General features: G+C 41.4%; 1 protein-coding gene across 3 annotated transcripts in view; it reads left to right on the top strand.

Moving 5' to 3' along the window:
* The first annotated feature begins 3,079 nt into the window (after positions 1 to 3,079).
* The window catches only part of cpne5a (copine Va), a 123,485-nt gene continuing 98,891 nt past the window's right edge, over positions 3,080 to 27,673 (top strand). For 2 of the 3 annotated variants that reach the window (XM_086034500.1, XM_086034491.1), the window contains exons 1-5: positions 3,080 to 3,225; positions 4,099 to 4,173; positions 4,790 to 4,910; positions 7,957 to 8,103; positions 24,322 to 24,804. In XM_086034500.1, the coding sequence (XP_085890626.1) occupies positions 24,692 to 24,804 (113 nt within the window). In that variant the 5' untranslated portion in view covers positions 3,080 to 3,225; positions 4,099 to 4,173; positions 4,790 to 4,910; positions 7,957 to 8,103; positions 24,322 to 24,691. Of the gene's footprint in view, positions 3,346 to 4,098; positions 4,174 to 4,789; positions 4,911 to 7,956; positions 8,104 to 24,321; positions 24,805 to 27,673 lie in introns of all 3 variants that reach the window. The other variant, XM_086034483.1, reaches the window with a different exon arrangement.

The raw sequence follows: 27,673 nt of genomic DNA, 5'->3' as shown, positions 1-27,673 counted from the left end.
TTTTTTTTGTTCTCAAACTAGCAAAGAAATTCAACCAAATAGTCAACCACTCTAATACAGCATGTTAAGCTAAACTATGTCATTAACCACGGCCAAGCTAACAAAAGGGTAATCATTTAGCTTTACCTTGACGTTTTTCTCAGATTGGACGGGGGTATTTTAGTACTGATGTCATTTTTACATGCAAACCTATTGGGGGCGTCGTTAATATTTGTCAATTGTGAGGATGTGTAGCCCTTTGAGACTTTCTTGTGATCAGAGATGGGAAATCCAGGTCCAGAAAGTAAAAACCCTGCCATAGTTTGGCTTGGCGGGTGACAGGCGCTTCGACTCAACCGGCAGGTAAACAAACTCAGTTGATTAGAAACACCTGTTGCTCAAGCCAAACTGTGGCAGGGTTTTTACTTTCTGGACCTAAATTTTCCACCTCTGCTTGTGATAAAGATCTATTTATATAAATTTGACTTGACTTGGTTATTAAGAGCACATATTTTGCATTTATGCATGTATTTTGTCCATATTCAAAGTAGCAATTTCATCATACATCTCTTTGAAAAATTGTGGCCAACTCCAGAATTCAAGTTGCTCATCCCTTCTGTAGATTATTTATTTATTTATTTATTTATTTATTTATTTATTTATTTATTTATTTATTTTTCAAATACCTACATAATGTAACTTGTTATGATCTCGGGTTTTGGACAGGTGTAAGGGAACACTGTCCCCAATGCTTATGTGCCATTATTTAAGAAAAAAAAAAAAAAAAGCAGCCAGTGAGATGTCATTGAATATTCTCTCTGTTGCTCTCATGGTCTGCGGCACACTTGGCTTGGTTTAAGCTCCAGCTGCTGGTTGATGACACACACATGAGTGCTTCCCTTCAGGGGTCTCCACCTTCCCCTTCTCTCTCGCACTGTACTCTTCATGCTCTCTTTCACAGCCTCTCTTGCAGCCTCTAATCTCATTTATTTCTGCCTCTAAGCATAAGCAACCTCTTCTCTGTGCCCCCGGCCGCTCTTCCTCCCTTTTGATGCGCTCGCCCATCGTTAGTGATATGGCCTTAAAATAAGTCTCAGATATTTTTTCACTGGGAAAACTGTTTTAGTCATTTTATTGTATGCTTTTGTGAGTTTTTCCGCTCGCTTTAAAAAAAAAAAAAACGCTTAATTGCCCATAGGTGTGAATGTGAGTGTGAATTCTTGTTGAGCTATACCAGCCCATTGTTTGGTGATCATATATGTGCTTTGATATTGGTGACCATTTCTTTTTTTTTTTTTTTTTTTTCCTGTGCCCTGTCAATGACTGGCGACCGGTCCATGGCAATACCCGCCTCACACATGTGAAATAGAAAACTGATGGATGGATTCATGCTACAAGTATTTTGGATGGGTCTCCGTTTGGATTTTCGCAAACACACTGCAATTTACCTGCTGGTGATCACAATTTGCTCTCCAATTCCCCACCCGTGCCAGCTTATGTGAGGAAACGCATACAAAAATAATATGCATGCAGTTTATAAGTCTTTGGGGGGTCGGGGGGCGGTAACACATTACAAAAGTAACCCAATTATAGATCATTGCTGCATTTGTATTCTGTTTATTAGTCTGGCAAGGTTATTTATCTTCTCCATGTGATTGCACTGGCAAGTGGAATCAAATAAAATTACTAAAATATCCCTGACGTTTTCCATTTCAAGGTTGTTTTTGTCCCTAATGAGAAGGCATTTTCTGGGGCGCCAGGCTATTCCAGCGTGCACCAACAACCATAAATATGGCCTGTTGAGTACTCTGATACTTCCCTATTATGGCTTGGCATCTTTCGAATGTCTCTAAACATGCCATTCGCCTCATCCCCTTATTCGAATGTAAACACGAGCAGGTAAACAAAAGCGACGGCGCATTTGTGTTTCTTCCCAGTGGGAATGACACACAGCAATTAACATCATTCATCACTATTATATTTCCAGAGTGGCCGCTTCTCCCGGCCGAAACGCTATCTCATAGGCGCTTTAATGCGAAACCTCCCACTGCAGCCCACAGAGCTCTGCAAAACACTCTGGTTCCTTTAATCGCGTTCTTTATCAGCAGCCTAATGATGATTCATTGCCACAGTGTGAGTGAGACCGGGTTGTTGTGGCCCTGAGGTGAGGGGAGGAGCTTGTAAGATAAGCGTAAACTTCGGAGTGACGTTCATTTGAAAAGTGTGAGCTGTTAGAAGAAGCCTATACTGTGTGCCCGGTAAACTTTTTTTGGTCATAGAGTGATGTGGTTTTGAACAGGGGAGGCAATTTACAATAAAATGTGAATTTAAGATTCCCTAATCAGAATATGAATTACAGAACCTTGCAATTAGTACAGAGAATGCTTTTTGCTCAAATTTGACCCAAACATTATGTAAGGTTTTAAGGGGACGTCCTATGGAAAATCAACACAATGTTTGCATAAAAATAGTGTGTCTGGAGTGCCTGCCCACCACCCATCAAGTGTGTAATCACGCCCACGACATGGCAACTAGACTGGGCCAAGATCCTTAATTTTCAAGTGATTGGTCAGATTTAATGGAAGCACTATCATGTCAAAGCTGAAAGATAAACAGAGTTGCAATGTTAGTCCAAGTCGTTGATGTGGGGTTGTGGGGTAATAGTGTCTGTCAGTGTGCCTGCCGCATGTTGCATTTGCACAGACATGCTACATTAGCTAAGTCAAGTGTAAGTGGGAGGCTTTTTTGATGAAGTGCTACATCCACCAATGAAAATGCAAATGATACTTTTACTCGGTCGTTAAGGCCGATATTTGGCATTTTGGCGATGATCGTGTTCGGCTTTTTTTTCTTCTCATTTTAAGGCCGATAAATTAAAAGCTGGTTTATTGCAGGTTGTTGCGGCATGGTTTTCTCTCTCTCTCTCTCTCTCTCTCTCTCTCTCTCTCTCTCTCTCTCTCTCTCTCTCTCTCTCTCGCTCTCTCTGTGCTGCACAACTGGCCCTGCCTCCAAAGCAGATTGGCCCGCCCACAGCACCATCTGATTGGTTCCTTGTGTAGTGGGTAACAGCCAATCAGCATAAAGCTGCCTGTGTCTCTCTCGCTATTTGAGCAGCACGGCATAGGAGAAATTCAAGCTAATAAACAGACTTTGAGGAAATGTTAATAAATGTCAGTCTACGATAACTGACAACCACTTGTAACATTCTATGTCTTATAAACACAAGGGGCAGTTCTGCTTGCCACGGTAAGATGTCTTGCCTTGAAGCTAACCGCTCCGTCATTGTCACAATGCAGAGGTGAGAGCTTTGTGAACGACATGGCTCCGGAGAGCAGTGAAGTTGCTGACAGGGAAATGTTGAGAAAAGTAAGAAGTGAGGGAGTGCGTGTCTGTGTGTAACCCACGTCATGAAAAGTTAAACTCGACTCAACTTTATAGAGCTCTTTAAAACAACCACCGCTCCATACAAAATTGACGGCAAAGTATTGTGAGTGAAAGTCCGGGCACATGCATTTAGAGCAAAAAGTGTCACTTTTTCTCCTTCCACCGAAAGTCAGAACACTCACAAAAAGCAATGGAGAGAAGACACGGCCGTGTTGATGAGATTAGTTTTATGGCTAGTAGCTGTGTTGAGGATGCACTTTTCTGTTTTTGAATTTTAAAACAAAGATGTGTGAAAGATAAACATTTCAGTTATAGTGGATTTTTAGAAAACTACTTACTGTAGTAAACTTTAAGGAGATGTTTGCTTTCATTGAAGTATAAGACATGCATCTGAGACTGGGAGCTCCGGACACTTTTTGTTAGACTTGTAAAACAAAGTTGTCTATTTTCTAAGAAAAGCTTTCAAATGTTGTAAATCACTAAAGCTTTTTAATATACTGGTGCTTAAGGGCCTTTAAACTAAGTCAAGTGCTGGAGTTTTTATTTTTCAAAATTTTCACACCATTTTAACCCTTTTTTCTACAAATGAATATCTGCTTCAAATATCGGTTATCGGCCTCCGTGACCATTAATAATCGGCATCGGCCCTGAAAAAAGCATATCGATCTGTCTCTATTTGAAACACCCTTTAAACTGACTGGATTTTTTTTACTTCTCAATCTTCAAAATTTCAAGGTCTTCCTGAGAGCAAACAAATGGAACCAAATGGTCTACCACGCTAATACAGCATGTGACAAAAGATATATGACTGTAAGTACTGTTATATTGTCTGCCAACATGCTGTTGCTGCACCCTTTTGTGTTTAAACCACTGCTGAAAGGGTTAAAGCACCATAACCTAGATACAAATTAGCATTAGCATTAAGCTAGCAGACTGAAAGGCTAAGCTATGTGGTTGTTTTGAATGGAAAATTTCAATCGGGAGCGGCATTTAAAGATTAATTTTGATGAATTGTTCATTATTTTCCAGTGTTCAATCAAGCGAAAATATGGGTTAAACGACAGTAAATATCTCGAAAAACCCGTAAGTCAAGTCACGCGTATCTCAAGGGACAATTTAAGATTCAGTATCTCTACTCAATACTTATGTGAGGGGATCCTTGGTAGTGGTTCTATCCATTGATCTATTGATTCAATGTTTTCTTCTCTGGTTTGTCAGTGCTTTTCATGCTTGACATGGATTGATTTGGCTTGTGAATCCTCCATAGTAAATAAATCATAAAATGACTGGTTTATATTGATTCCCGTCTCCACTCCCTGAGGTTTCTTTTTCCTCACAGCCTGCACCATACATTTTGTTCTTCCTTGTATTGAATTGCTGTGCGTGTGTGTGTTTTGTATGTGTTATCCTTCGGTCTTCCCGACAGATTGAATTCCTGTGAAAATAAGATCCGCGCTCTGTCAAACAGACGCTCTGCTAGGGCCGTGACAACTACCTCGCCTTCTCCTCGGCCTCGCTGATGATCGCTTTTGGTCAACAAAACATGAGTAAGAAACATCCATCCATCCTTTATCTGACCCGCTTATTTTCATAAGGGTCGCGGGGAGTGCCGGAGCCTATCCCAGTTGTCTTCGGGCAGTAGGCGGGGGACACCCTGAACTGGTTGCCAGCCAATCGCAGGGCACACAGAGACAAACAAACATACACACTCACAATCACACTTAGAGGTTTAAATTTAGAGTGATCAATCAACCTACCATACATGTATTTTGGAATGTGGGAGGAAACCGGAGCACCCGGAGAAAACCCATTAAAGTGACCATTAGAGTACGTTCGGCGCAGGCGTGTTGTGTAATACCCTTCCACACCTTCGAAACTCATTTTAAAACACATTTATTCTTTGGCTTTTGTTACGACCCCTCCTTAACTTGGCAACAGAGGAAGGGTCTGACGTTAGGTTCACACTGTAGGCAAATGCGACCCAGATTTTTTTTTTTTTTTTTTTTGCCCATATGCGACCTGTATCTAATTTTTTTATGACAGCCTGAGCGGCTCACTCACATTTTTTCAAATCCGACCTGGGTCGCTTTCATATGTGGTCCTAAATCGGAGAGATATCCGAATTTTTACAATGTCCAACATTGACGTCATACGGAGCCCAAAATGCCCCCCGCGCAGGCGGAGTTACAGTGCTAGCTAGCAGCAGGGGGATCGAATCAGCAAAGTTGTTTTGAGTAACACTATTGACTTTATTTTTTATTTAATCCCACTTGAAACATGAAGCATAAAGTGGACATTTATGGTGATAGTATTCAGCCATGTCTCGGATCGATTCATTTTTTTAACGCACGGTTGACGTGATGTGACATCACCGTTAGTGATGTCTCTATGAAATGAGACATTAAAGCCTCGCCTCATAATTTCCCCCAAATACGTATTTATTTCTAATTACTTTTTAAATATATACGGTTGTTAAAAAACCCCGGCTACGTGTAGACAAGGCCTTAGGCCACCAACCAAGTAAAGTTGAGTTGAGTTAGAGTTGAGTTGACTAGCCGCCGTACGATGAATGAATTATTCCGCAATAATTGATCTCAATGAGAACTGCCTGCTCAGTTTTTGCTGGACCTGGAACAGATTGTGGTCCCTCGGTAATGTCTTGGTATGAGCGCTAAGTCACTTTTATATGGCCATGCCCCAGCGGTTGTATAACCTTGTATTGGAACCAACTCATTTTCTCTCCCCTCGGCTGTAAAATGTGGATGGAAGCTCAGGGAAATCCCTCTTCATTAATTGCAAAGTGAAGTATGTTTTACTGCGAATTCAGCCCACTCACAGCTCCTCAACCTTTCCAATGTCTATCATTGACACACTCCTGGACTCCTTGACTGTATCCACTGCATGTCCCAGATCAAATTTTTACAATTTGACTTGTGTGCGTAACAATCCTTTGAGGTTCACATAATCTCTCGTAAAGCTATGTGTGGCATAATCACTCTCAAAGAAATTCATGGCAAAACCACTACACATATAACTGTCCCTGTAAAACGTTTACACCTCCATTTATATATGAAGCTAGATTAGTCTGCCGGGGAACCACTTTTTTTTTTTTTTTTTTTTACACCATAACATTGCAAATTTGACGCCTGACATGTATACTGGGAATTCTGTGATTTATTATCATATTATTATATTATTGACTAGATGTGTGATTGCTGTGCTACACAGCTTTGTCAGTGATTGTGACAACAAGCGCTAGAGCTGCACGATATTGGGAAAACATGCGCTAAGTGTTGAGTATTGTGATAATGTTATTATTGCGATATATAACACTTACCTAAACAAATGATATCTTTATTATGAAATGAACTTTTTTTTTTTTTTTAAATAAGTAGGCTCCATGTATTCTTAGCTATATATATATTGTAATAACTTGCAATTTTTTATAGTTGGTGATAGTAATGCCCCTGGTTACCATTCACCTATTAGATAGTGATGCACATTTAAAGAGGAAGTCTTTTTTTTTTTTTTTTTCAATAATATGTTCTATGCAAGCCCACTAGTTGAAACAGGCCACTCTGATAAATAATGTGTTTGTGGAATAAGTGTTAATCCACTCGTTTTTAGCCATGTCTGGGGGCGGCCATTTTGTCTTCTGTCGACTGAAAATGACATCACAACTGCTCACAACGACCAATCACGGCTCAGATTCAGAAAACAGGTCAGCCGCGATTGGACGTTGTGAGCAACTGTGATGTCATTTTCAGTCGACAGATATGGCAAAATTGCCACCCCCGAAATGGCTAAAAACGAGTGCATTTTGCTGCTTAATTTATATTCCACATACGCAAAATTAATCACAATGCCGTGTTTCAACTAGTGGGCCTGCTGGGAACATATTTTTGGAAAAAATGTTTGGGTTGACTTCCGCTTTAAAAAAAAAAAAAAAAATTGTATTTCATCTAATATTGCATTATAAAAACGAAGTAATTATATGATTATACAGGATATAGAAAACACAACACTTTTTGCCACTTATTTTCATCCATTCAATTGACATGGTGCTGCTCCTTCTGTTGTACCACCTAGGCCACGGATACGTACTATGGTAATATTAGTTGTTCTTCACAGAGGATAAAGAATATACCCCTGTGACTATTGTTTAATTACGTGTTGCTCCACCGTTTGTGTTCAAACATCAGTTTCTTAAAGTGTTATGAAACCGTGACACTGATGTCATTTGTTAGCCCACATTTCCCATTACGTGTTCGCATTATGCTGGCTAAGGTAAATTTACGTGGTTGTTTTAGTGGTTGTTTAAATACACAAAGTGTATTTCTCTTTGTTTTATTTTTAGTTTGACAGTAAACTTTAACTGGGAGTGTAAATAAGCAGCTTGAAGCCTCTTTTCTTTTTTTTTTAAACACTTGGACTACCAGGATTTTGATTGGAACTACGAGAGCAGTCATATTGACGGATTGCGCTCTGTTGCGTTCTGGCAATGACGCCATCGATTAAAATGATTATTACTCGCTGCTCAAGTGTCTAATAAAGGTGTCATGTGTCATCTTCCAAACCGCTTATCTTGTACAGGAGCCTAATGGGCGAAAAACAGATTACACCCTGAACTGGTCGTCAGATAGTCGCAAGGGCGCACGCACTGAGCGGGAACCGATCCCACGCTGCCCACACACAACTCAGGCGTGTGTACCACTACACCATCGGCGACGTCTAATAAAGGTATTTTGTTGTTTTTTTTAAAATTCTGTTGTGAGTGTATTTTAATGTAAATTATATCATATAAATCAATGAGAAACAGTTGGTGGGGCGCCTATATTGTCCCGTATGTCAACCGTTATAAAATTCAGCCGGTTTGGAGCCGAAGGAAAAGAGAAGCGTGTTGCAAACGGCTTTACTGCACTTCACTTCGAAGAAGAGGAAGCATACGGGAAGTACGGCGCATAAAACGACTCCGTCCCGATCGCACCCCAGAACTCCTTTTTTTTTTTTTTTTTTCCATGTGGGAATTATGTCAACAATCACCACATAAGCTGATTATGTTATTTATTGCGAGTGTCTGGCATGCACTACCCACAATGTCAAGACTATCACATCTAACAGTCTATTTTATCACACGCGACACGGTTCCTTTTGGCCGTGGGGGCAGGAGGACTTTTTTTTCTTTTACTCTGACTCTCCCTGTCAGCTGAGTAATTCATCCTCAGACTTGTCAATATTTTGAAGCAGATATAACCCCTCCTCTACTCTAAAAGCTTTTTTTTTTTTTTTTTTGTAATCGATCATGTGACCAGCAGCTTTTCTCAATGCAACCGCCGGTTGCTATGGAAACCCGCGCTACGTGCATCGGATTAAGTAGAACCGTCAAATTGACTGGGACGCCGGACGCCGTAGTTAAAGGAATAATGACTCATAACTCTTTTTATATTGTTTAATACCCTAAAATTGCACCACGGTGATGAAATATATACAGAATTAGGAAAAGTCAAGAGGCCAGGAGCATCTTATATCTATTTACGCAGAGTAATAACGCATCAAAGTCTGAAAACCGTCAAAATGACTGCTCTCGTACTACCAGTGTTAAGAATTGTTTGCTATCTGTATAACTACTGCTTGTTGTGAAGTGATTTTGTTTTGAATTCCCTGCCACCATGCAGCGCTTGTGTCTCAATGTTCTGCTTACAGTTCGGAGCAAAAAAAAAAAAAAAAAAAAATCACCTGAATAGTGGCAAGTATCTTGAATAACTCATAATTTGGGACACTCACAACACCACCGTACTTTGTGACACTGACTAAATAGTGGAACGCTGACTAATAGTTTAGTCTGTTGTCTGTCACAGGGGGGAAGCAAGCATACGTGTGCTTACTCACAAAAAGCTGTGTTTGTTCTAAAAGAGTCCCTCGGGCGCTTCCGTGGTGGCGTGTGACTAGCATGGAGCTGTTATTTCTTCGGAAAGTGTCAGCTGGCTGGCTCGCGAGGCAATAACGACAAGCTCATTGGAAAAAAAAAAAAGCTGCTAGCCATTTCCTCGCGACGTGGTCCATCCTCGGGCCTACATATGCCCATTCGAATCAAATCAAATTTGATTTACATAGCACCTTTCACACATAAAATGCAACTTAAAGTGATGTATGCTAAAAACATCAAAATACAAAAAGGAAAACCCCTTCCCGCCTTCCCTCCCCCCTCACAATATCCACAAGCATAGCTATATTCACACGGCGGTCCCCCTTGAGGAAACACTGGAGCTAATATTGAAAACGATAAGATTGGATCAAATTAGTAAGAGACTAAGCGCAATTATTGAAAAGCCAAAATAAAAAGATATGTCTTGAGCTTCCTCTTAAAAACAACTTCAACAGTCTCTGCGGACCCGACGTCCTCTGGCAGGCTATTTCCGATGTCGAGGACCAAAATGGCCGAATGCAGCCTCGCCGTGCGTTTTGGTCCTCACCTTAGGAATAATGAAAAAGGCCGGCGCCACAGGACCTCAAGATCCGCGAGGGCTGGCATATGATCAAAGCAAATCAGATAAATAAGATGGCCCAAGACCACTAAGACATTTATAAACTCATAAAAGTACCTTAAAATCAAGCCCTAAGATCCCACCGCTCCTGTAAATGAAGAAATGGCGTAGTGACGAGTTGTGCTTGGAGGGTCCTCTTGTGGCGTGTGCGCGGGCGCGTGTGAACAGATAGCCGGTGTGTTTCAGCTGGTGAGTGAGCCCTCCTCGTTATCTTCGACGTGAGAGGGTGTCGCGTTAATCACTCCGTCACATGTGCGCAGACGGGGGTTCAACAGCGTCACGCCTCAGTCGACAATGAGCCCTTTAAAGCATGACAACGCTGACATTTAAGCCTTCGATACGAGCAAGCTTTGGACCGTTTCGAGTGGAAAGGGGCCACAAAGTTCATTTCTTTTTCAACCGTCATTGTACGAGATATCATCATATGAGGTGAATTGTCAGCGCCCCTCACTAGACTTTATTGATGCACTTGAATTTTAGTGGGAGCTCTAACTCACAAGTTCGAACCCTTTCCGGTTACAAGTCGTCACTCGGTGATTTTGTTTACTGCGGTCAAGCTATCACGCTTTGGTTTTTCCGAAGTCAAACTATCCGCTCCGAAATTTTTGAGTGCGCGCGTACTCTAATCCTTCCGATAATGCTTTCCCGATCTGCACGCAACTACGGTATATAACTGTAGTTCATCACGACGATAATAAAACATTCCTCCAATAAGTAGAAAATTATTCCAGTGGATTCTTGCTCCTGGAGAGGTATACTATCATCATATGAAGTTTGGACTCTGTCCAATTTTTTTCAAAATATAGGGATAAAATCTGCACAAAATACAGTACATAAATAATCATTTCCCTCACGTTTGAACTGCGTGGTGGATCCTCTCCTCGGTGGCAACGAATAAATTGCCGGGCCGAGCCGGCGGGAAACTGTACGTCATCGCAACATGTGACATCACGAACCGATCACGAGAGACAACTTGCGCGGCGTCGTATACGCAGCAACAATTTCCGCCGGCACGGGAGTATAAAAGAAGCCTAAAGGCTTTTGACGAGTATGTTGAGATGAACTTTGGCCGCCTCGTGACCACGTCACGCGCCGGCTAGTGGGCCGGACCAAAATCCACCTTCGCCCTTACTTAGTCCGGCCCCTTTTTTTTTCAAACATGTCACCTCCATCATCCACTCCAAAAATGGGAGTGAGTGACTGCTCAGCTCAGATATTTTGTGCGGACAGTTGTGACGTATAGAATATGCGCGCGCTCAAAAATTTAGGAGAAAAACCAAAGAAAAACCAAAGCGTGATAGCTTGATCGCAGTTTTTCTTTTTGGGGGGGAAAAAAAAAATTGCAAGCACAACAATCAATCATAGATGCACATTCAGCCCTGACATGGGCTACCAGTCTAAATGTTCCCTGAAATCGTCTGGCGACCAGTCCATTGTCTGACATTGGTGGGCAATCAATCCATTGTTTGTCTATTCGTACCTTGACATTGAGTGATGATCTGTCCATACCAGGGGTGCGCAAAAATTTTTGCAAAGGGGCCACATTACAAACTGGAACACTTGCTGAGGACTAAGCCAATATGCTAACCTCAACTTTGTCTATATTATTTTTAGTATATTTCGAAAAGGTATATTGTCGTGTGTCAGTAACTTCGCTAGCTGTGTAGATATGGTATATTTTGTTTTAATTAGGAAATACATATTCAAAATTGCATGTTTACACTTTGAAAATTATAACATTCATTTTTTGCACCAAACGCCAACTCATATTAGCAGCTTCTTATACACGAGTCCCAAATATATACGAGATAAGAAGGAAGAAAAAAATGTATTGATACTGATGTATAATGACACAGTGATGACTTATAATACACGCAATAGGTACAACGTATGAAACTGTAGATTTATATGCAGTATTATCAAGCCAAATACTTTTGCTCTTCTTCCCTCCACCGTGCAGGAAATAACAATGTTGCTAAAAATTTAGGACAACTCTTGTCATTTCCCCTAGTCTGTTTTTATGGGTAATATAGTTGCTGCAGGGGTCAGGAAAAACCAGAGAACCAATCAGCAACCTGAAGGGCTGACCAATGGAAGCGCTCCCCGGACCGGTCGTCTCCGCCCATCCGTTCAGAGACTGACCTCCCTCACGTCCACTGCATTGACATATAAACGATGACCGCTGCGAAATGAAGCAGTTACAGTACAACTCTCCACTTAGCCAGCTAATGAGCTTTAAATAAACCTCAGCCGTTAGCATCTCTCCCGCGGCGTCATGCACAACCTTTTTTTTTTTTTATCATTTTTCGTGGGTGGAGTAAGACGTAATGAAGGAACCACTTTAAAAGGAGGAGGACGGACGGGGTCGGAGGATGATACTATTAATGAATAAGGACGGAGGGACGAGGACGGAAGGGTACCCAGGTTGCGGCGGGAGGACGGAAGGTCAAAAAGGGGTCAAGTGCGCAGCTCTGCTTATCATAACCACTGCTTTGTTTGCTCGTACGCGCCCTGACGTGGGCTGGCGACCCGTCCACTGTTTGTCTCCGTGCGACCTGGCATGACCCTAATGAGGACAAGCGCTTCAGAAAACGGATGGACGGCAAAATTTGTTTTTCAGGGGTGAATTGACTAATTGTTGGAGGTTGCCCTGTCTGCCGACAGACGGCTAGCTTGATCATTTGTGACGAGTGGCGCTGAACTGCTCCCGGTGGATCCGGCGCAGCAGCCCCTCGCCGCGTCGCCGTGTGGGAGGAACGCCGCCATTACGCCTCGGCGGCTGCACCTGCTGCGAGCGTTACCTCTTGCGCGTTCCGTGGGCGGGCGCTCATTTCCGGCCGTACTAGCACACGGGGGATAATTGTGATGATTTGCATTGATATAGCTCTGGGAGAAAAGTGTAATGAAAGTCCCTTCGGCACGAGATGGAAAGTAAACTTTGATCAGGGAAGCATCACAAGAGGCAGCAGCAGCAGCAGGCGACACATCGGCGAGTTGCACTACACGTATTTGGAATTCCTCTTAAGTGTTGGTGAAAGCATCCAAACAGTTCATTTAGCAGGAAACGCGATTAGCGGATGCGCGGCCGTCGCACGATGACGGCGATTCGGCAATGGCTCAAAGCTGATGCTGCAGAGGCCAGGAAGGAAAGATTCACGTCTCATTTATTATGCTATCATTGATTTACGCCGGTCGCTGTGATGCTTGCCGCTTCCTCAACTGGGAGCCCAGGAAATATCCCGCAATGGGTTCCGCCAAAATCAAGCGTGTAACTCGGGGGAAGTCAGGTGCACACGTGTCGTTTTTGGATTGATGATTTTTTTATTTTTTGGGGGGGCAAATCAAGCACATCATTTTGCTCTCACCTCATTTTTTCCTGAGGAATGCCTGAATGCTGTGCTTTAGGTTAGATCCTGTTCAAACCACCCCCCCCCCCCCCAAAAAAAAATATATGAATAACCTGTTTGTTATGGTTTACGTCAAAAGTGTTCAAGGGTCATTGTGACGCGCTGCTGTAAGCGAAAAACGCAGGAAAAGTGTGGGTGTTGCATCCTCCCGTCGGGAAAAGAGAAATCTAGAGAGAGTGAGAGGGTGCGCGTGGGAGAGAGCGAAGGGAGAGAAAGAGAGAGGGTAGACGGGGTGGGAGAGAGTGGTGGAAAGAAGAGGGCATTAAAAGCATTCATCTGGAAAAGAGGAATAGAGTTAAAGCATGAAATAGAGGGAGTGGAGACGGGCAGAGGAATTGCAACTTACAATAGGAATAGAGAGAGAGGAAGAGGAATAGAGAGAGTGATAGAAGGAGAGAGGGCCAAGGGAAAGCGGGAGAGAGGGGAGGGAAGGAGAGCCCGGGAGAGAAATCGAGTGGGTGAGATGGGAATGGCAAAGCATTTTTTTTTTTTAGGAAAGGAGGAAAAGACAGGGCGGCACGGTGGTCGACTGGTTAGCACGTCCGCCTCACAGTTCAGAGGTCGTGGGTTCGATCCCGGCTCCGACCTCCCTGTGTGGAGTTTGCATGTTCTCCCCGTGACTGCGTGGGTTTTCTCCGGGCACTCCGGTTTCCTCCCACATTCCAAAAACAGGCATGGTAAGTTGATTGGACTCTCTAAATTGCCCCTAGGTGTGATTGTGAGTGCGGATGTTTGTCTTTGTGTGCCCTGCGATTAGCTGGCAACCAATTCGGGGTGTCCCCCGCCTACTGCCCAAAGACAGCTGGGATAGGCTCCAGCACGCCCCGCGACCCTTGTGAGGATATGCGGTATCGATAATGGAAATAATGGATGGAAAAGACAGGTTGCAAGAGAAGGAGCGAGGGGAAGAGGAATAGAGTGAGAGAGTTGGAAAGAGAAAGGATGGCGAGAAATAGGGGAAGAGAGAGCAAAGGAGAAGGGGGATCAGAGGGAGGGATGAGGGAGAGCAGAAAAGTGGAAGAGGAATAGTGAGTAAGAGAGAGAGGAAGGATAAAAGATATAGGTAGAGTCACAGGACCTTCCGTTCTGTGTGAATTTGTTTTTAAGTGCTGGCGACTGGGATGATTTCAAAGCGATAACCTGTGTGGGCTGAAATATGTGCCATGCGGCAATCATTTATATTTGAATTTGGATCACTTAAGTTGAAAAATATATTGAAAACGGAATCTAAATTGGAAAAATAGAATTTGCATTGCTTGATTTGAATGTTTACTCTGGAAAAAAAAAAGATCTGAATCGCACAATTTGAATTTGGATTCTTCGCTGAAAATTCTATTTATATTTCTTCACATTCAGTTTGACAAATTCAAATATTTTCCATGCAGATTCGGTTCACTTGACTTGTCACATTCAGTTTTACAAGTTAAAATTCAAATCTTCTCAATAAAAAAAAAAAATCAGACACCTCTTTATCCAACAAGCACCTTTGTTCTCTGAAAAGAAAAAAAAACCTCCAAAGCAGCTCTTAACCTATATAACACATTTCTTTAAAGCGGAACTGTACCCCAAAATTTTCTTTACAAGAATATGTTCTATGCAGCCCCACTAGTCAAAACACTACATTCTGATTAATATTGTGTTTGTAGAATATGTGTTAAGTAGTAAAATACACACGTTTTTTAGTCCATTTCAGGGGGCGGTCAATTTTCACTTGCTGAAAACGACATCACAGTTGCTCAGGGCTCAGGTGACAACCGATCATGGGTCAGCTTCAGAAAACAGGTGAGCAAGTGACAAAATGGCTGCCCTCTGAATTTGGATTTTGCCACTTAACATTCCACAAATGCAATAGTAATCAGAATGCCTGTGATTTTATTTACCTTGGGACCCAAATGACAATCTACGGCCGTGGACTATTGGAGGGGCATAGAACATATTATTGTTATGATCATTTTCCGGTTGACTTCCACTTTAATGTTTGTGGTATACCACCTCTGTTTCATATTATGGTACATATTTTGCTGAGCATCTGTTCTATTGGGGCAGTATTTGATACCAGAATGACTTGATTATACGCCTAGCCAATCACATTTTAAGATGAGGATTTCTGAGATGGACCATAATTCACCTATACTTGAATCTAAGGACATTAAATATGGAACGATACAGGAAACGTAAAAAATTGCTCAACACTAGTTGAAACACAGCATTCTGGTTAATATTGCGTTTGTGGAATATGAGTTAAGCAGTAAAATCCGCCCCCTTTTTAGCCATCTCAGGGGCAGCCATTTTGTCATTTCTGTCGACTGAAAATGACATCACAACTACTCAGGGCTCAGGTCATGACCAATCACGATTCATCTTTATTCTCCAATTTTGAGCGCCAGGACTCCCCGTCATCTCTGCTTTCGTCTCTGAGTCCGTGTTCCTCCCCTCTCTGGTGGGGGTTTCTGCGTACAGTGTTTCAACGACTCAGATTTGCGTTGCGGACGACGCCTAATCTACCTCTGTGTTTTCTTGCTTTGGTGTATCATAACATCATCGTAAACCAAACAATGGTGGAATAGATAGAGACAACTTGCACTTTATACGTCTTTGCTCGCCGTCTTCCACGGCAAAACCAAAATGTGACCAAATAAGCGATTTCGACTTGCCTTGCTTGTTTACAAGTCGTCCCTGTGGCGGGTCTTGTGCCATTTTTAGGTCTGTTACTCTGTGAAAACGTTGAGTAGGAGCGTGTGCAGTGTGACTTGCGGGGTGCGGGCTAACTGGCTGGCTAGCTAGCTAGCTTGGAGAGGGCGCCGCGGTGGAGTAACTCGTGTGCGCATGCCTCAAAACAACTCCAAATTAGTATTAATAATTGTTTTTTTACGATTATGCCAATTTTGTAATCGTGGAGTGTAATAATTGAAAATTTAATTGAATTTCGATTAATTGCACAGCCCTAATATAGACCTATCATATAATTTTAGGACTGATGTCATTTTTACATGCAAATCTTTTATATAAGTGCCAATGTTAAGCTCACCCAAGTGTCACTTTAATTTGTCGTAGAGATACTACCAGCCAAAGTGAGTAACTTAACAGTCAAAATGCATGAAATCTAGCTACTCAACTTTTCAGACTTGTGTTTAATTGATCAAACTTCTTTATTTTAAATTGTGCGCATTAATCATTTATCTAATGTTCATTTGAGCTCTTCCTTGCGGATTAATTTGAATGTTTTATGCATGCATTGCATTTACATCTTTTCTGAAGCACATTGTGTATTTATTGAGCCGTTTCTTCATCAGTAGTTGTCAGAATAAATTAGCTTTATACTCGGAGAAAAATGTCAGCAGTTACATAAAATCACATTTAAAAAGGTAACAAACGACCAAGCTTCCCGTTTTAAACATTAGCCCTACTCATGAACGTGAATGTGATGGTTGAACGTTACCTACTGAGCGTTATTCTATGAAATCGGCTACAAAATACAACGAAAAGAAAACGGGGCTTCTCTCGGATACTTGGTTGGTGCTCGCAAACTGGCGTCACAACAGATGGGCTCCGTCTAATACTTCGCACGAGAGGAACCACATCTGTTTTTTATTTATTTATTTATTTTTTTAAATTCACTTACAAGTTATCGTCACACAAGACGCCTCGAGTACAGCCACTTGCTAATGTTTACCTTCGATGTACACCAAAAGACTCAGGTTATTTTTTTATTTCTGCATTTATGAAAACTTGGAAACTAGCATGGTGGCGCCGTCTAATTTCTGGCGGTGATGCTGTCACTCCGAGACAGTGTTGAAAAGCAGGTACATGTTGTATATTGTAAAGCCAGTATAGTATAAACAAAAACCTATAAAATGTCTCTTACTATCAGCAAACCTTATTCTTACCTTAAAGTGCAGCTCACCCGAAAGGTAGGTGAAGTCCGCTGAAAATCAGAGTTTCCTAGTTCAGAGTAAGTTAAACCAGAGTTTAGGATTAGACTCAGTGTTTGATGAACCTGCTTCCTGAAATGGACCCCTGCTTTGTAAGTTATAATTTAAGCATCCTAAAAGAGCACACACTGTTATGGAGAATTTAGGAAAAAGGGGGGGGGGGCAACTTTGAGTGTTCAGAAAAGCGCTATATAAATCTGATTTGTTATAATTATTATTATTATTATATATGACAATTATTATTATGACAAATTTGAATTGACAATTTACGACAATTGCTGTCGGAATAGGGCTGTGCAATTAATTGAAATTCAATTACGATTATTAAACTTCACCATCACAAAATTGGTATATTCGTAAAAGAAACGATTACCGTACATTCCTGACTATAATCCGCACCTTTTTATAAACCGCACCCACTCTATTTTTAAAAAATAATGGAAAAAAAACATATGCCGCACCTATCTATATTGAAAATTTTGATATTGACTGCACTTACAGCACGATTTTGAACTGCAAATCTACATGTATGCACCTGAACAGATTCTTTCCTAACAGCGCCTTTTAACACGGCAGCAACTTTGCTGATTAAAACGGAACACAACCAAGAAATGATTTGATTATTTTATGAAAATAAACAGTACCTATCTTCATTTCACTGCCCGCTGCACACTCACCGTTTGTCAGTTAACACCACCTTTTATTGCCTTTTATTGTATTCTATTATAATTCCGGTTAGACCGCCCCTAGCGGTGTAAGAAAAATCCAAAGAATAGCCACATATTGGTTCAAAACCTGGGGAAAAACATATGTGCAACTAGTTACGTTTGTGTCGATGGGGGAGGGTGGGGAGTTGTAGAAGGATCCGCCTCAGTTCGATGCCCGGCCCTGTTGGCTCCGCCCCCCGCACGTCCCTGCAAACTTGCACTCACACAGGCACGCTCATTCACTCCATCACACATGTACATTCTCTCGCTCTCTCTCTCACACGCACTCACACACACCCCGCGCACACAAATATTCATTCATTCATTCATTCATTCCTTCAAGCACTGTCTCACTTGCACACACACACTTACTTACACACTCATTCATTCGGAATCTCTCTCTCTCTCCCTCTGCCTCTCTCTATTTCTTCACTTGCTCAGCCTCTCTCCCCTCTTCCTGTTTCATGAAATTGTACAGGCTTTTTTTTTTTTTTTTTTTTCCCCTCCTGCACTGCAATCACACTTTGAAGATGATCAGGCAATGAAAAATGATGATTCCGGCCTATATGACAGTTCTCCATAAATTGTTCTTTTTTTTTTTTTAAATCTTGTGGCGTATGTGGGGTGGAGGGGATATGATACGAGGGAGTCGCTAAGTTACTCCTCTTGTACGTGTTCAGCATTTCGATGTCAGTCATTGTCAGCAGTATTTATTTTTTAACTGTACAGTAAATTCTTTAAGTACAATTTGAAGATTATCAATTGTCATACAAGCACCATCACAAATGACAGGAACCATAATTCAGCACACTGGACCACACCGCTATGAAATAAGCCATCTACAAACAATAACAAATGTCAAACTAGAAACCAAATATTTCGAATTGAAGAAGCGTTTCGCATTCATGGTAGAAGGTCCGCGCCAACCACCAACTAAAACGATTCCAAATAATTTCCAGTTCAGCGCGCATTTTGCTTATTTATCTCAGATGATGAGGATTCATATCGAGGCTGCAGCGAGTTGCCTTCAAATTGAAGTTTAAGAATCACTTGGATGCTCCCCAGGTGTGTAATACACAGAAGCAGTTTTGTGTTGTTGCCCTGACAACCATAGGTTGACTTCCTTGAAAAGCTGGAAATGCACACGCCCTCAAAATATCCCAAGGGGTGCACCACAGTTCGGGACTTATCAGTTCTATAACAACGAGGCTACCTCTCAAAGCTTTGTTCTTTTTACGAATGTAATAAATACACAGATGCTTTGAGATGCAAGTCACCCGACATGTGAGTTTTTCAAGATATGAGCTGTTGTTTTGTTTTGTTTTTCTTTGACTATATAGCTTTGAGCACTATATATGGTTGAAATGAACTCAACTCACTTAAAAAAAAAAAAAAAACAATCTGCAGTTTGGAAGATAGTAAAAAGGCTTCACATTTTTTCTTGCAATTCCCAATTGGAGTTTACTTCCAGGCTAAACATAGAACAAGGAAAATTACACTTTGGCATTTAAAACATCCACACAACTTTGCTTTAAAAGCCACTATTTTAATGCTAACACATAAAGGGGAAATGCAATAGATGGGCTAATGTGCAGCATTTATGTCGCAGACACTTTAAGCAACAGATGTTTGAACACAAAAAGTGGAGCAACACATGTTGATATATAATATGACTATACTCACAAGAATGTATTTTTCATCCACTGCGGAAAACAACTAATATTACTGTAGCTTTCTGAGTCACTTACAGTAGGGGTCTCAACCACCGGGACGCAGGCCACATTGGACCGTGCCGCACAGATGAAAGAAAAAAAATAAAGTACAGTACTTCCGGTTTATTTATTATCCGAGGCTGAAAAACAGTTTATTTTGAAAAGTGACCGAATTCTCTCCGTTACATCCATCTATGACTGACTCTTAACATGTCAAGTTGTCTTCGTCACGTAACGCTAATGTTAAACGAACAAGCTAGCAAATGAGTAAAATAAACAGACCTATTTGGAAAAAATCTCCCCCCCTCGCCGCCACGGCCCCCCGGATGGGGAATAGTTACAGGGTATAGACTTGTATGAACCGGTCCATGGCAGAAAAAAGGTTGGCGACCACCAACTTACAGTACGTGTGAATCTCGTGTCCGCTTGACTCTATTATACTGCCCCCGGAGGCCTAAAATTGCACACTAGAAGGGGCTGCAATGAATTCATCATGATGCAGAAACTGTTTAATTCTTTATTCTATTTAATTATGTTACTACCATGTGTTTCATGCAATATTATCAAGTGCTACTTTTCTTATTAAAACATTGTATACGTTTTAGTAGGGCTATTTTCTGGACGGAGAAACACATTACTGGCAAAAATGATTTGATATATAAGTGAATTGACAATTGACAGATGTACATCAGCATCAGTTTAGACTTAATGTCTTAACACATAGCACAACATTGGTGTATAAAGAGGCACATTTTTCCATCACCGTTTAGTGGCCTCTGTCTGTGTGAAATCCAATCTACGTCTAAACTTGTAGACTAGTGCACTTGACTTACCTTGACTCCAAATTTCTGTGGAAAGCAAAAACACACACCAAAACCATCTACTGTGGAATTCACACCAGAACTCCACTTGAGGTTATTACTTTTTCCAATTCAATTCTTTTGATAAATGTTCTGTGAGTCGATGTTTGGAAAAGGTGAGACATTTAAAAAAGCAGCCGAAAGAATGTAAGTCATACGAAACTGTCAGGCGTGGATTCATATTTTCAAGAATGTGTTCCCAGCAGCCCCACTAGTTGAAACACGGCATTCTGATTAATTTTCCGTTTGTGGAATATAAGTTACGTGGCAAAATGCACTCGTTTTTAGCCATCTCTGGGGGCGGCCATTTTGTCTTCTGTCGACTGAAAATGACACCACAACTGCTCACAACGACCAATTGCGGCTCAGATTCAGAAAACAGGTCAGCCGTGATTGGTCGTTGTGAGCAGTTGTGATGTCATTTTCAGTCGACGGAGAACAAAATGGCCGCCCCCAGACATGGCTAAAAACAAGTGGATTAACACTTATTCCACAAACGCAATATTTATCAGAATGCCCTGTTTCAACTAATGGGCTTGCATAGAACATATTCTTGAAAAAAAAATATGTTTGGCTTGACTTCCGCTTGCGTTTGTGGAATATAAGTTACGCAGCACTCACTAATCTTCTCCAGCGCAGAAAAACATGCATTTATCACATCCCGACTCACTACAGTTCATCCTCAAGAAACTTGAGCTCATCCAGAACTCGGCCGACTGTCCCGTTCTCCAAAACCTCCACTGGCTCCCAATTGGTCAACTCATAGACTTCAAAGTGTTTCTCCTCAGCTTCAAAGCCCTTCCTATATCCCTGACCTTGCTTCCACACAACCTTCTTTCTTTTGATTCAAACTTTCCCTCCTAGTGGTTCTCAACTTTTTTTTTTACACCAAGTACCACCTCAAAAAATACTTTATAATTACTACCATAGCTATAATATGTGTTAATCAAAACCTAAAGTTGTATTCCTACAAGTATGTTTAATATTATTAAAGTACAAGCCACTGTAACACAAGGCTGGACCGGCACAAAAATCCGCTTCGCCTTTAAGTCTGCTAGCCTAATGCAAATGCTAACACTTTATGGGAAAAAACATAGTCTGCTACCGAATAGCATCTATGTGGCGGTGCAAGGGACAGTTATTTGAAAACAAACACTGGAGCAACACATGTGGACAGCTACAACAATACTATAATCACAGGCATATATTATTTGTCCTCTGCTAAGAATGAATAACATTGCTGCTGTTGAGTTTTGACATTCGTATGTGTGTAATATACTGCCCTCAGGTGGCCAGAAAGAGTGGCATAACGACCATTGAAATTTAAGCTAAAAGTGTGAAGAAAAAAAAAGGGGTTAATTCTTTGCATTCTAATTTATAATTTAATAACTGTATGTTTTTATAAAGTGCAAGTGGTATTTTCCAAAGACAAGTGCCAAGCAGCATTTTCCGCACTCTCGTGGTGGAGTTCAGGAAGGCAAGAGAAAAATATTTGCAGCACATACCTCGGGTTTGGAGTTTCCGATTCCGATGGAATTTCTTAGTAGGAATTAAACTTGCTAGTCGCTTTTTTTTTTTTTTTAAATAATCACTAGTGGACCCTGGAGCCAAAAATATTTAGACATTCTGCGCTGTGGACCGGTCACAAATAGAGGTGCCCCCACTCAACATGTGTGAATGCACTTCAATGCGGGGCTTCACCTCAAGGTTGAAGGTCAACGGATTTCCTGTTCATTTGATGAAATGAGCCCACTCCCGCGCCCCCTCATCCAATTTACAACCCAAACGTCAATCTGCACTTTGGCGGCGCGGCGTGCAAACGACCACTGCAACGTTTTTGCTCTTCTCAGAGTTGCAAAGCAGACATTAATGAGAGGAAGAAAGAGAAGAACATCACTCTTGATGATTCCAACGGTATGAAAGAAGCGTGACGCTGCGGGAGTGTGACAAGTCCAAACTGTAACAGCATCAGTAGCCATTCAATTAGAGCGGCTGCGCTCAAACCCTTTAAAAGACATGTATTATGCGTTTATTCCACATTTTAAGGGTTCACAGGTGTCTTAACAACATGAATGGGACATGCTTTCATTAAAATGCGCCAAGGGTCAGAAGTGGTATATTTTTACAGAAAATGTCTTGCAATGGTAAAATTGGCTTGTTTTGAGTGGTAGATCTGCCTCAAAAGTTGTACTCCGCATTGACCCTCGATTTTTTTTTTTTGTATTAGAAAGAACCATGAATTCAGGTGGATGTTATGTGTCGGAAAAAAAAAAAAATACAGTAGAACCGAGGTTTTTGCATGCCCTGATTTTCAACTTCTGTTAAAAGTGTACATTTGTGGAACAAGTATGAAAATGACTTGAAAATGTGTGGTTCTATTTTTTTCTTTTTATACAATGTTCCAATTTAAATTATTGACGAAATCTATGAAGCATAAGAGTGTATAAAATTCGGAATTGTATTGGTTTGACAAGGGTGTTGAAAAACGAAATCTTTATTACCAAATTCAATTTTGTGAGATGAATTTTAAAATGATGTTTAAAATAAAATTTAAATGATACATTTTGTGATGGCGTGTTGTGGTCAATGATTTTCTTTGCTGAAATATGCTTTGTTATGTGCAAAAACTCGATAAATTGAAGCTTCGTTCTACGCTTTTTCGACTGGATTGTTTTCTTGGAAGACTTCTAGACTTTTCAGTTCTCTTCTATTGAAGCTGATTGAATAAAATAACCAACCAACCAACCAACTGTTCTTATACTGATGTACATTTATTTTCGAAGGCCTGACTTTTGGCGGGATGTCTTACGCCACTGTTGACCCAACTTGCCCAAGTGTTGCCCAACAGACTGCAAAAGTTTATAGTGCCTTGAGTTGCTAATAAAAACGTACATTTTGTCCGTTGGACCCTTTTTACGCAATAGGGCAGAGAGTTATGAGTGGCAGCTATTTGATGAAGAAGACAAGAAACATGATAGAAATCAAGATCAACTCTGCAAAGTATTAAAATGGCTCCTCCCTCCTATGCCAGGCTTCAACAACGGTAAAAGTGGTGTGCATTGCTTATTTATCCACTTCATTAGTCATTTATATTTGTTTGACACAGTTTTGCATGTGAAACTCTAGATATGGAAAAATATTTCAAATGTATTTTTGTTAAGGTGTCTGGAACAGATTTATTGAATTTGAATAATTTCATTTGGGAATTACTTCTTTGGTTTTTGTACGATTTGGTTTTAGGTAAACTTTCTGGGATGGATTCATGGATTAATCAATGGACCTGTCACCTTGTTACTCATAAACCACCTAATGTGTTCTAGTTGTGTGCGGCCTCTATTTTTTTTTTTTTTTTTTTACAAGTCCACTGCCTGCGATTGCGCAAACAGCGACGAATACCTCGTAAATCACACCTCCCGTCTCTGATTGGTTGTTTTTCCCCAGGCGCGGTAGTTTCTTGTATATCAAATACGAGGCACAAGATGGGGCCAGAGAAGGCTGATTCTTTTCACACATCATATTTAATCTTGTGTTCCTAGCTGTCAAGAGTTTGAAAAAAATATGACAAAGAGTGTTGTTGTTTGGGTTTTTTTTTCAACTGCAAACTCCCCGTTATTAAAAACAAACAATCTCGAAATAAGTCTCCTCTTATCTTGTCCTTTTTCTAAATGCCATGTGAGCTAATACAATTTACTTACCGCCTGCAGAATATTCCACAATTAATCCATGGGCATGAGTGAGATTTGTGCAGTTAATTCCCAAGGCACTTTTCATCCCGTCTTTTATTTTCTGTTCAAGCCAATCCGAAGCCCCGTAAAGATCCATGCGCGAGTGGATCGATAGCGTGGATGTGCGGCTGCATGCATGTAGGGGAATGCACACAGAAGAGGAGGAGGCGGCGGAGCCGGAGAAGGAGGAGGAGGAGGAGGAGGAGGAGGAGGGTGGAGTTGGTAGCTGGCGCTCCACCACCGACCGGCGCACCTCCGCGCGCATTCGTCGCCTGCCAAGCGGTCCTGGAGGCTGATGCGAGCCCGCTGCCGACGTCAACTTTCCAAGCGCTTCCTCCCCACTTCCACGGAGGACGGCACTTAGGCGGCTCCGCCGCATCGGAGCATTCCGGATTCCAACGCGATCCCCCCGGGCAGCCTGGGTTGGCTTTGCCGGCAGCATGGAGGGTGACGTGATGGATAAAGTGGAGAGCACGGCGACGACGGTGTGTGACTTGGACCCCAGCAGCGGGAGCATCCCGGCTACCAAAGTGGAGATCACCGTCTCCTGCAGGTGAGTGAATGCATGCGACCAATCAATTAGACGTTCCGATATAGTTCATAAAAGCAACGCTGCCATCGGGCAAACTCATCGGATTGAATGATGCTCCGATGACGATTTTATTGTTAAATGTCACATATTCAATCAGACCTGATTGCAATATTTCATCCATTATTCTTTGTTATACATTTTCTTTTTTTTTCCCTAGGTTTTTTTTTCTCAGCATTTGATTGCAATGTTTAATTAGATATTTTCCATATATTTAAGTATTTCCATCATTTGATTGCAAAATTGAATCTTTATTTGTCACGGGTTTTTAGCATTTTCAAGATGTTATTGCTATATTTAATCCATGTTCCCACATTTCCTGCATGTTAAACATTTGATTTCAACATTTCATTCTATGGCCAACATTTGAGCATTTCCAACGTTTATACTTTTTTTTTTTAATTAAACACTTTTAGCAGCAAGATTTGGTTACAATGTATTCCATCAATTTTGTGTCAAATGTGAGCGTTTCCAAGATTTTATGACAATATTCAGTCATTTTTTTCTGATCATACGTTTGATCATTTTCAAGATATGAAGCATTTCATCTTTTTTTTTGTCATACAATTTTGCATTTGGAAGAACTGATGGCAATATTGAATCCATTTTTTTTATGTCATCAATTTCAGCATTAGTCTGTTATATAATGCGCGCGTGTGTGCGCGCGTGTTTTGGTGATATCGACTGTGTCGGAGTTTTGTTGCTTCTCTCGGGTCATCTCCCGCCAGTCACCCAAACCCCCCCCCCCCCCCCCCCGGGTTCGTAAGTGCTTTACGGGCCTGGGAAGCATTTGTCACACAAGCTCAAGCATTTCAATTGTCCATCTCTTACGTTCAATTCTGCCTCCTCCAAATACAAGCTTGCATGCCGGTTGCTCAGGGTGGGGCAGGGCTGCCGCTCTCCATCCTCGCATCACTTGGCGTTTAAGACGTTTTAGCCGCACCCGCTGGGCTACGACGACGTGTTCATTATTCATTCATAGATCCATTATGGATGAGTTTCATTTCACGCGTGAGGGAGACACGCAAGAGAGGAGCACAGAACGAGTGTCACACCTCCCTCCGTCTCCATTGGCCTCTTGTCGTTCGTCTTCGGAATCCTTCGCTTACCGGTGCGGCCTCCTAACTTTGATTGAATTGCTGTGGCGGAAACCTGCAGAGAGTGCCGTGCGCGCGCGTACGTGCCCGCGTCTGTGTGTGTGTACTTTGACAAACTCCGACTAGGGAATTGGCTCCAATGAGCCCCAATCAGAAGCAGGTCTACTACAACCCCTGGCAAAAAAAATTATGGAATCGCCAGCCTTGGAGGATGTTCTTTCAATTGTTAAATAAAAAAAATAAGAAATAAAAAAACAACAGGTCACAGACATGAAACAAAACTAAAGTCATTTCAAATGGAAACTTTCTGGCTTTAAGAAACACTAAAAGTCATCAAGAAGTTGTTTAGATGGAGAGGAAAAAAATATGGAATCACTCAATTCTGCGGGAAAAAAATCTGGATTGATGAAAAACAAAACGACAAAAGATCACTTCCACGCACCACGGGTACTTTGTTGCATTAACAGCTGACAGTCTCAGAGGCCTGCATTTAATGAGCGGTTAAACATTACTCTTCATCAATCTGGCTCCAACTTTCACTGATTGCTTTTGCCAGATCAGCTTTGCAGGTTGGAGCCTGAGCATGGACCATTTTCTTCAACTTCCACCAAAGCTGTTCGATTGACAACCTTACCTATTTGTAGACAATGACCATGGCTGTCTTTCCCCTTCAAGGAATGTTTTCACAGTTTTTGATTTATGGGTAGATTATGATCATCTTGAAAAACGATTTCATCGTGGCCAAACGTCCTTTCAATTGATGGGATTGGAAAAACGTCCCAAATATCCACGTCAATTTGTGTATTTACTGTTGATGTAACGACAGCTATCTCTCCAGTGCCATTACCTGACATGCAGCCCCATATCTTCAAAGACTGTGGAAATTTGCATGTTTTCTTCAGGCAGTCGTCGCCCGCATAAATGTCATTGGAAAGGCACCAAACCACAGTTCCCGCATCATCACTGTGTCCAATGCAGATTCGCCATTCATGACTGAATATGACTTTCATCCAGTCATCCACAGTCCACAATTGCTTTTCCTTAGCCCATTGTAGCCTTGTTTTTTTTTTTTTTTTTTTGTTTCTTCTCTTTAGGTGTTAATGATGGCTTTCGTTTTGCTTTTCCGTATGTAGATCCAATTTTCCTTTAGGCGATTTCTTGGGTCACGTTGACTCCAGTTTCCTCGCATTTGTTTTGCCGTACATTTTCTCAAATGAGTCAAGACATATTGCTTCAAGATTTCTGTCTTGATGCTTCAACGTCTTCCTTGCTGGCGTTTCACACCCTTCCTATGTTGTTGGTCCAGATTTTAGACAAAGCTGACTGTGAACTACCAACATTTTTTGCAACATTGCATGATGATTGATCTTCTTTAAGAATGAACTTTTTTTTTTTTTTTTTTTAATAAGTTTGATCATCCACTCCTTTGTTTCAAATGTCATCTCTCATGTTGGAGCCATGATTCATGTCAGTCCACTTGGTGCTACAGTTCTCCAATGTGTCATCACTCCCGTTTAACTGCAGACTAATGAGCAAATCTAATCTGATGCAGGTGTTCATTTTGCTAATGGAAATTTACAAGTTTTTGTGCCACAAAATTGTCTAATTCAATCATTTTTTTCCCCCTCTGCTTGGTGTAAAAATGTAACACTTACTAACGACCGCATTCCCCCCCTCCCCCCAGATTTCTTAAGTGTTTTTAAAGACAGAATGTTGTCATTTGAAATTACGTTTTG

The sequence above is a fragment of the Filicampus tigris genome, chromosome 1 (assembly GCF_054856515.1).
Source record: "Filicampus tigris isolate MCC_2025a chromosome 1, RoL_Ftig_1.0, whole genome shotgun sequence".
In the NCBI taxonomy this organism is placed as follows: Eukaryota; Metazoa; Chordata; class Actinopteri; order Syngnathiformes; family Syngnathidae; genus Filicampus; species Filicampus tigris.
This window is presented reverse-complemented; position numbering and strand designations above follow the sequence as displayed.